The sequence below is a fragment of the Sardina pilchardus genome, chromosome 10, assembly GCF_963854185.1.
Source record: "Sardina pilchardus chromosome 10, fSarPil1.1, whole genome shotgun sequence".
NCBI lineage: Eukaryota > Metazoa > Chordata > Actinopteri > Clupeiformes > Clupeidae > Sardina > Sardina pilchardus.
In genome coordinates this window covers 28139600-28149708 of record NC_085003.1, presented here as the reverse complement: position 1 = coordinate 28149708, position 10109 = coordinate 28139600, and the positions used below count along the sequence as shown (strand labels likewise).

Genomic DNA, 10109 nt, shown 5'->3' with positions numbered 1-10109 from the left:
ATAGCGGCAGCACCGTCTCCTACTAATAACTGACTGGATGTCTGGCTGGGAGAGGGCTGTGCCTGCTGGGCGAACATTAGCGAGGTGCTATCCTGAGCTAGCTGCCTGGAGCAGTGTTGCCAGGTCACGTGAGCAAAAATAAGCAACAGGTCTCTGAAATAAGCCCTAAAGAAGCGACCCAAGTAGCATCCCCTCCCCGAACCCCTGAAGTTACATTTCTGGGGCGGTCATGTTAGAGGAGCTAATAGTTACAGCGTAGAGTCGACGCAGAGGCATATAGGTTTAAAATGCCCTCTGTGTAAGTGTAGGCGCTGCGTGAATTCTACGCAGAAACAACAAACACGAAGCAAGCCCAAAAGAAGCGACCACATAAAATACACGCCTACAAAACCGCAACCTGCAACTTCACAAAAAAACAAGCCCAAGTCGCTTTAAATAAGCGGAATATGGCAACACTGGCCCGGAGGCTTACCTTCCTTCTTCAGCCATTTGACGATGTTGCCCTCCTCCATGGTGGGCGACAGGGCAGGCATCTGCACCTTCAGTGGGACACCTGCAGGTGGACAGAGGTAACGCATCGGTCAAGCAGAGTAGAAGTGATACTGTACGTACAGGCCCACCAAACAGGCTCGGGCAACGTCCAAACAACATCAGATCACCAACAGGTCATTCCACGTCAGTTCAACCAGGGCCCATCGGAAAAAATACCATGTGTACAAAAAACAGTGTCTCCTGGCCGGGGAACATAGGCAACATACCAACATATGAGGTAAGGCTCTACATTTCAGAGTGACAGAAAAGGAAACAGATGTACAAATGATGACTACAGTGGTGCGTTCAAATTCGACAAACATTGGTGGACTTTGTGGTGAACATGTTTTCTTTGAAAAATTAAATTTGGTGTTGACATTCCATTGAGGAGAGCAATCTCCGCAGGCTGTTTGCAATTGTAAGGCAAATGGAAAACCGTTCACCAACGTTGGCAAATGTTCACATACGTTTGCAAATTTGAACACACCTCAGGACAAGAAGTAAACCAGTGGTAAAAAAGGACAGATCTAAGCTATAAATATGTTAATCAGATGTAAATATGTATCTTCAGCATATTTCTGTTGTGTCAGTGTTAGTCTATGCAGACTGCAGACACATTTAAATGTCTTGACCCTTGTGTTCCTTATCCTTTGTGTGACTGATTTGGCTAAGCAAATGCCAAAAAAAAGAAGAGAGAGAGAGAGAGAGAGAGAGAGAGGAAGCTGGGGAACAGAGACAGTGGGATAGAGAGATAAGAGAAGGTGAGGATGATGACAGCAGAGGAATACGATGGACGAAGGCTCCACATTCTCAGAGAGAGAGACGGAGAGAGGGAGAGAGGGAGAGAGGGAGAGTCTGACAGCAGAGGAATACGATGGACGAAAGCTCCACATTCTCAGAGAGAGAGATGGAGAGAGGGAGAGAGGGAGAGGATGGAGAGAGGGAGAGGGGGAGATGGAGAGAGAACGTCTGTTTTAGCTCTCGCAAGCCATCAGAGGGATTACAGTCTGTCAGCGTCTGGATGAGGCGGTTTCCATGGAGACCACAAGGGTCTGATTTATGACCGGATGCTTGAGACAAGACATTGATCAGTACACTCACCCCGCCCCTACTCTAACCACACACACACACACACACACACACACACACACACACACACACACACACACACACACACACACACACACACACACACACACACACACACACACACACACACACACACACACACACACACACACACACACACACACACACACACACACACACACACACACACACACACAGACACACACACACACACACACACATCACCACACACACACACACAATAACCAATACACAACACACACACCCACCCCGCCCCTACTCCAACCACACACATACAGACGGCGTCAGGGAGCCTCCGGACCACCATCACACAACCGGGCTCCTGCCATCAGGGTGTTGTCATGGCAATGGGACGTGGAGAGGAAAAGACTTGAGTCTCCATGCAACCCTCAAGTCTGTCTAAGAGTGAGGGCCATGGTCCTTCGCCAGTCTTGAGTGTGTGTGGCCGTACCCACATACTAGCAATGCTGTCTGTCTGCCTGTCTGTCATATCAAATTAAATCAAATCAAATGGTACTTAATTGACATGAATGAGTAAAGTCATTGTTGCCAAAGTTGCAAGTATAACATGTCTGTCTGTCTGTCTGTGTAGAAAGATGAAACAGAGAGAAGGAGAGAGAACATTCACAGTGCTCAAATGAACTTGCGCCAAACACAGCCAAGTTTTGTGCATGTGCGCACCTATTCCTTCTCCAAGTGTGAATGTGTGAGTGTGTGGAAGTCAGATAACTCGTTCTGTAGTGCTGCAGTGTGTTTTGCGCACGGATGTGTATGAAATGGTTTGGTTGTGTGCACATTACTGTGTGTGTGTAAGTTGTTAAAGAGTTCCAACACAGTGCTGATGTGTTTAATTATTTGTCTCCATTTCTCTCTCTATGTATGTATGTGTGTCTGTGTGTGTGTGTGTGTGTGTGTGTGTGTGTGTGTGTGTGTGTGTGTGTGTATGTGAATGTGTGTGTGTGTGTGTGTGTGTGTATGTGAATGTGTGAGTGTGTGAGTGTGTGTCTGTGTGTGTGAGAGAGAGAGCTAGAGAGAGAGGAAGTGTGTGTGTGTGTGTGTGCGTGTGTGTATGCATGTGTGTTGCAGAGCAGAGAGCCCATCTCTGGAGGCCAGACACATGCCATGCGTTTCAGCCATGCTCCATTGCACTGCCTGCTCCTCCTCACACACAACAGTGCTTCTCCCACCACACACACACACAAACACGCCGCAGCGTAATTAGGAGAGGACAGCAGAGAGGACACAAGTACACCAGTCAACAAGGAAGGATACATACTATACTAAACAAACAGAGAAAGAGACAGAGAGAAAGAAAAGCGGACCAAACGTAGATCTTAGAATAGCACACAGAGACAAAGACAGACACACTGCGAGATATTTGAGAGAGAGAAAGAAGAGAACTGAGAATAGAGACTCTTAAAAAGGGCATGCGGGGTTTATTGAAACTCTTAAGCTGATGGGGAACTTTTTGAGCAATGTTGCTGCATGGCCAAGTGCTGCCACATTAATTCCACATTTTGGTTCTGGCATGTTGGCATTGATACTGGGAAACAATTTATTTTCTACACAACCATCAATGGGCACATCATCATGATCATCCAATCAGAATAGATGGAACTGGTTATGTGGTCACCAAGCAACATTGCTCAAACAGCTGCTCCGTGCATCACTACCTTAACACTCCCCTTAGCTTAGAATCAGTGTTTCAGTGTAAACAAGGTAGTATACTCCTCCATGCACGTTTGTGTGTGTCAAAGACGAAATAATTGTTGGGAGACAGACGACACCCTGCACATTTGGTGTCTTAACGCAATTCTTGTCACACACTGTGTGTATGGGACACAGACGCAGGACTATACCAGGTCAGGTCTTGAAGCTGACATGTTCACAACGTGGGAGAGAGAGGGTGTGCAGTCTGTGGTGGGTTCAAGGCATGTTTGGGCATTGCTCACGTGTACACACACACACGCACACGCACACACCACACACGATGAGTGATTGTTGCTGCAGGTGAAGAAACTCAGGTGCACTGAAGAAACACTGATTCATAAGGTTGAAGTGACTTTGACATAGTTGAGTTGCTAAACAATGTCTTAAACAGGGACATGGTTTCAAGCAATAACTTTATGATAAATGGCACAGTCATTGGTTGCAACATAAACTGATGGATTTAGAGTTTCATCAATCATTTCAGATACATCACCTCTCTGTTCCCTCATAGTACTTGATAAGCTAGACTGACTTAGGAAAGGTGTACTGAAGTACACACCACCTCATTCTCAACTTATTACACTATATTCGTAACATCTGTGATGGTCTATTGAGAAGGAGAATGAGCTCTTAGCCTAAACACCTGTGCACAATACATACAGTGAGGAGAAAATGTATTTGATACCATGCTAAAGTTGCCTAAAAAGAGGAATATAAAATCATCATTTGACAATTGATCTTAATTTCTTAATTCAAAAACTGAGTAAAAATAAAACCGCTAAGTACCCCAATTTTCTTTGTGATCGAAGAATGTTTCGTAAATAAATAAATGTTCTTCCTAAATGCTAGGGGGAAGGAAGTATTTGACCCCCAATGTAACCATATGGGAATTTAACACATAGGGTTAACATAGGGGCAGGCACATTTTTATTTTTTAAGGCCAGCTATTTCATGGATTCAGGATATTGTGCATCCTGATAAAGTTCCCTTGGCCGTTTGAATTAAAATAGCCCCACATCATTATACACCTTTCACCATAACTAGAGATTGCCATGGTGCTTTTTCCAGTAGGCCTATTAGCCTGTTTGATGCTCATTGAGCTCAATGCAAATCAAACAGGCTAATAGGCCTACTGGAAAAAGCACCATGCCAATCTCTAGCTATGGTCAAGGGAATGTGATGATGTGGGGCTATTTTAATTCCAAAGGCCAAGGGAAATTTATCGGGATGCATAATATCCTAGATCCATGAAATAGCTGGCCTTTAAAAATAAAAATCTGCCTGCCCCTATGTGTTAAATTCCCATAGGGTTACATAGGGGGTCAAATACTTCCTTCCCCTAGCATTTAAGGAAAACATTTATCTATTTACGATACATTCTTCAATCACAAAGAAAATTGGTGTCCTTGGCGGTTTGATTTTTACTCATTTTTTGAATTAAGGCATTAAGATCAATTGTCAAATGATGATTTTATATTCCTGTTTTAGCATTGTATCAAATACATGTGCTCCTCACTGTATATTGATGACCAACACTAAATAAGTGAGCGGTATTACTCATCAATGATGTCTTGTCAGTTGTCTTCTGGAGACATTATTGACAGCATCATAGAGCCAGTGTATAACCGATGCAATGAGCCTCCAGTAGATTAAAGTAAAAAACAAGGCAGTCTAAGGCCATCCTTAAAAATATTCTTGTTTGCCGTAACCCGACCGACCCTGTCAATATAGGGCCGACCCAAATATTTGTTTTTTTCCCTCTCTAGTCCGACCGACTTGCCGGTTGCAAATTGCGTTAAGACCGACCGATTTTTTTTTTTTTTTTAATTAGTCCTATTTTTCTTCAAACACCCAATACAAATGCAATACAATAATATTATATTTTCTTAAGTATTGTGAATACAAATTGCCTACATACAAACGTAGGCTGCGTTCTTTCTTCCAAATAAAAACCTGTGGCGTCATATGTTTATGTTTGTCATGCGCTACAGGCTGCTTCCAGTCTCATTCACTGCCAGTGGTTCGCGCTTGACTGTTGCCTAATAGCTGCGGCTGTAGCCAAGAAATGTTCGCGGTCAACGTCAAAACTTATACTAGTTCGGGCACTATTATCCACCTGAAAACGCATTAAACACTTGAACATTTAGATGACTTGGCACGAAGTTATGTCCAGATATTTTCTCGGACCCATCCCTTCTCCCCATTCGTGTAACGGTGACCGTGTCAACAGACTTAAATGAGACCTAAGGTTTTGGTGGAAGAAACTCAAAAAAATGAGGACGTGCCAGCATTAAGTGGTTTCTTTTAGATTGAAACATTTAAGTGACCCGTTAAGGGATCGTTCTACTACAGGCTAGCAAGGACAGCTATTCTTCAAGTGGTTAAGAACTAGCTACTGGTGGAGAAAAGAAAGCAACGTAATGTCTCTGATTTGTAGGTTGCATTGACACGTCGTAGCGGTGGATGCAAGTAAACCGTATAATCTAGTTACCAGTAAAATCATTGAAATGAACATATTATTTTTTTCATAATATATTTTCATATTATATATTTTTTGTTTACTTCTCTGACAGTAGGCTACAGCATATTTAAAGCTATAGCCTACATTTTAGTCAAGTCAAGTTTATTTGAATAGCACATTTTATACACAGGTCATTCAATGTGCTTTAGACACAAAGCAAATAGTAACAAACAAGAGCAGAGAAGGGCAATATAGTCAAAGAATAATTAAAAAGGTAAAGATCATTATAAAGCAAGAATTTAAGCAAGAGTGTTTGTGTGTTGTTACAACAAATTGGATCTAGTCATAGGTGTGCAGATAACATACGGTTAATGCACCCTCTATAAAGTATGCTGATTTTTGTTAAGTCACGTTCAGAAATATTACTACATTGCCAAAAGTATTGGGTCACCTGCCTTGACCCCATATGAACTTCAGTCACATCCTATTCTTAATCCATAGGGCTTAATATGACATTGGTCCACCTTTTGCAGCTACAGTAGGCCTATAAGAGCTTCGACTCTTCTGGGAAGGCTTTCCAAGGTTTAGGAGTGTTTATTGGCATTTTTGACCATTCTTTCAGAAGCGCATTTGTGAAGTCACACACTGATGTTGGACGAGGAGACTGGCTCTCAGTCCCCTTTAATTCATCCCAACGGTGTTCTATTGGTTTAAGGTCAGGTGCAGGCCAGTCAAGTTCTTCCACACCAAACTCTGTCATCCATGTCTGTATGGACCTTGCTTGGTGCACGGGTACACAGTCATGCATATACCTTGTGGAAAGCCTTCCTAGAAGAGTTGAAGCTGTTATAGCTGCAAAGACTGGACCAACGTCATATTAAACCCTATGGATTAAGAATAGGATGTGACTGAAGTTCATATGGGGGTCAAGGCCGGTGACCCAATACTTTTGGCAATATAGTGTCGTGTGTGTGTGTGTATGTACATATATATATATATATATATATATATATCTAACATGCAAATGTTTTTAAATTCATACCAACAAAATCGCCGTGACCAAAAATTTACTTTTTTTTTTTACCTGGAATCTTGAAAAAAAAAATATTTGCCTACCTACCGACCCAATTATTTTTTGGGGGGGCTGTTACTGCAAACAAAGATATTTTTAAGGATGGCCTAACAGAGCTAAATATTTAATCGACTAGGAGGTTTGCATGCATGAGGTAAAATATATATATAGATATAGATTTCTGCCAGAAGCTGTGATAATGTGAAACAAATAGTGAGATAGTGAGAAGCTGTCCTTAGGTCACACTGCCCCCTAGTGGCTGATATGGACTAAGGGCTAGGTGAACGGCGTCTTTTAACACTAACATGAAAATATGTACTGTTTCTGCACCATATTTAGTAAACCAACAGTTCAAGTTCAATTCAGATGGTGTGATATGAGATACTGACTAAAAGTAAAATAAATCTAGGAATAGATCTAACTTAAAATCCTTTCATATCACAATGGGGACACGGACAAATGAGTTTTTCATAGAATTGGGCCTGGTCAACCAAGACAAAAGTTCAAGACTACACAGGCCTGGCTGGCAAGCTAAAGCCAACAATGTATAGACTGACAAAACAACAACGTCTGCCAACACAACACTGTTTCTAATGGGTTTCCTGTGTTTCATGATCGTATGAAATTGTAAGTCATCTCCCGGCACCCTCCAGCTTTGTTAATTCTCCAAGAAAACTGCTGTGCCAGTTAAATACAATATGCTTAAAACAAGTGGGTTAAAAACAGCTGATGAAAGTCAACCTTCCAACATTCACTGCATCACATAGTTCATCTCTGCTCAGATGAGCAGGGCGGTCATTCTTTTTGCTTAACTTGTAGTGAGAGTTGCTACAGGTGAAAGTGCATGTGAACATGCCAAAACATGTTCAATGTACCTAAATAGACTGCAATAATAAACCTAATGTATTATTATTTGTAGAGCATTCACCAAGACCTGTTATCCGGCTCACCTCAGTCCTCTCTCTCTCTCTCTCTCTCTCTCCTTGCTTTCCCTGCTTTCTGCTTGCTTTCTTTTTTAATGATAACAGTCTGCATAATAAGTCCATGGACAATTCTTGTGGCTGATTGTTTTAAGCCTGATACTCCTGTGCCTGATTCTTTTATTGTTTTACATTATTGTCTAGCCTCTTTCCAATTCTGATTATTTCTATTTAGTCTACCTATCTTCCCTGGCTCATGCCTCGAATCAGGCACAAGTAATTCAATATTCAGAAACTGCTCTTCAAACTGACAAGTGACAAAGTGCAAACACCAAGCATGCTGCTGCAAGGCATCTTATTCCCAAAATACAAGTTAAGGCAGAGGTTCCCAACCTTTGTTTGGCAGGTAACCCCACTGTGATGTTGCAAAACTAAAGGCGACTACAATCATTCACATGTTGCAAGAGAGAACGCAACTCATCTCTGATGTAACATCCAGACGAGAGCAGTTCTTTAATCTCCCCAAACTTTCCCCTACTTTGTTTCGGACATTGACCAAGTATAATTCCATCAATCAAATAGCCTTTGGCAAGCGGGCGGTCTATGATTATTTTTTCTTAGCTATAATAGAATGAAAGATCCGTTACTTAACTTGGATATCATGGGGGGTTTTCATGTTTTAATGTATGCATATGTACAATGTAATGTATTGTACTAGTCAATTGTAAGACGACACCAGGCGACACCATTTGGATTTGATTTTGAGAAACGATGAGTTGAGGTGTGTTCAACCTCTCCCCCTTTTTCCTTTATGATTCAGTCCCCGATACATTCACTTATTACAGCGCAAACCTGTAGTAGGGCTACGGTAAACTCATGGGAAGCTGTGTATGATGTTTAAGGTGCAATGGCCAATCTTGTTATCCCTGTTTGTATTCCAATAAAGAAGACAACACTAGCCCACACATTTCAAGACGCTTTTGCATCAAGAAACGACACAATAACATTTCATCAACTTTATTAGCTGGGCTACTCAATTTCGCAGAGGTTACCTTGCAAAGTCAATTTGCAACATCTTTCCATTACGAACGTTACTAACTGCTACAATATGATCAAATCTCCAAGATGCAAATACGGTGTAGCTTCATGGAAAATCCAGGTGTATAGAACTAGGAGTAACCCCGATCTAGTTTACCTGCGTTAACGTTGGCTGATTTAGGATTGGGTGACCTCAGCTGACTTGAGAGCAAGCAACCAGCTAACAAGGAAGAATCACAGAATGATCTATTCTACACTGGCAGAGACTACAGCTACATTTACAACGGCATCGCCAGTGTATAATTCAGTATGCGAGTATGTCAACATCTAGCAAAAGATAAACATACATTTGACGTCATATTATATTATTGAAGTTGGCTAGGCTAAGCATAGGCAAATTTGACAGCTAGCCAAGTTAGCCAGGCAAACTGCAATGTCAGTGATTTCTGTCGCAGTACTCACCAAAGAAAGACGGAGACTGAAATAAGCTCCTGACTTGCTCCCGAAACGTATGTGCTGTCAGTGGACATTTTTTAATTTTTACTAATCTCAAACCGATCAAAATTCCTTGACGTCCCAGCCGCAAGGAGGCCGCCATGTTTGTGTCCTTACACGCAGATAGGGGTGTCCAGATGCGTGCCTGAACTCATGCAATGTCATGGTACATTGCCAGATCATTTATCGCATGTATTGATCATTTATTGCGGTGAATGATATTTAGCACGTACACATTAATACAATTATTATTATTCTTTTTTTTATGCAATTGAAGACCACATACATTTGTTTTTCTTCAAAGGATAATACGCTTTCAGGTTTGAACTATTTGTGGTACTGCTACCATCTAGTGGACAAAGCTCCGAGGTACACATAAATGAAACACATAAAGGACCGAAATGCATAGGCCTAGGTGGCAAATCCTAGTGTGTGTGTGTGTGTGTGTGTGTGTGTGTGTGTGTGTGTGTGTGTGTGTGTGTGTGTGTGTGTGTGTGTGTGTGTGTGGATTTACTTTTAATGTGTAGGCCTACATCAGCTGCACAAGTGAAATGTCTAGAATTAATGTAGCATTTCTCTTTTGGATTACTAAACTGTTTAATGCCCTGTTGATCCATATGAGCAACTAATTCTGGTGACTCTGTTTAAGATATTGTTGTGTGATATACACATCATCTCATCATCATTGTGTTAAAGAGGTTGAGGCATTTACTGAGACTAAGTGAGACATGTGAGACTAAGTGAGACACCTTGAATTTCCCCTTGGGGATCA

The 10109-nt window shown here is 41.7% G+C and overlaps 1 protein-coding gene across 1 annotated transcript in view; it reads right to left on the bottom strand.

Moving 5' to 3' along the window:
* pdhx (pyruvate dehydrogenase complex component X) overlaps positions 1 to 9452 on the bottom strand; it is a 51862-nt gene extending 42410 nt beyond the window's left edge. The window contains exons 1-2 of the mRNA XM_062547458.1: positions 9305 to 9452; positions 473 to 553 (exon numbers count right to left, since the gene is read on the bottom strand). Coding sequence (XP_062403442.1) covers positions 473 to 553; positions 9305 to 9440 — 217 coding nt within the window. The 5' untranslated portion in view covers positions 9441 to 9452. The remainder of the gene's footprint in view (positions 1 to 472; positions 554 to 9304) is intronic.
* Between the last annotated feature and the right edge of the window lie 657 nt (positions 9453 to 10109).